The sequence below is a fragment of the Eimeria mitis genome, genomic scaffold, assembly GCF_000499745.2.
Source record: "Eimeria mitis Houghton genomic scaffold, Emh_scaff9826, whole genome shotgun sequence".
Lineage (NCBI taxonomy): Eukaryota > Apicomplexa > Conoidasida > Eucoccidiorida > Eimeriidae > Eimeria > Eimeria mitis.
Genome location: NW_013577225.1, coordinates 1,027 through 1,393, shown reverse-complemented (window position 1 = coordinate 1,393; position 367 = coordinate 1,027). Strand labels below are relative to the sequence as shown.

Sequence of the window (367 nt, the reverse complement as noted above, 5' to 3'; positions counted from 1 at the left end):
ATTATATACTATGATGCAAGCAGCAGGCACCCGTGTGGAAGCCTCACTATTCTTTTCTGGTGCCTTGGGAGACCAGTTCCTTTTTAACTCGTTGCAGCTCTGTATTCAGACGCCCCATGCAGGCTTGGGACCGAATGAGACGCGAACGAAAGTCAGAAGCTTGGACCTCTGCCTGAGATGCTCTCAACTGCTGCGAATCCACCTCCCGCTGAAGCGTCGCCACGCGGTCCTGCCGCACAAACAAACATGATGCTCAAACCACCCGTTATACCTCAACACACAAGAAATGCCCCTTAAGCTTCTCATCCAAAATATGAAACGTTTACAGGTTAACTCAATCACGTCAGCTACAGCGGCTGTTACCAAC

General features: G+C 50.1%; 1 protein-coding gene across 1 annotated transcript in view; it reads right to left on the bottom strand.

Moving 5' to 3' along the window:
* Positions 1-46: 46 nt before the first annotated feature.
* The window catches only part of EMH_0098110 (uncharacterized protein), a gene marked incomplete at both ends in the record, with an annotated part of 1,321 nt that continues 1,000 nt past the window's right edge, over positions 47-367 (bottom strand). Inside the window, one exon of the mRNA XM_013502656.1 lies at positions 47-229. Coding sequence (XP_013358110.1) covers positions 47-229 — 183 coding nt within the window. The remainder of the gene's footprint in view (positions 230-367) is intronic.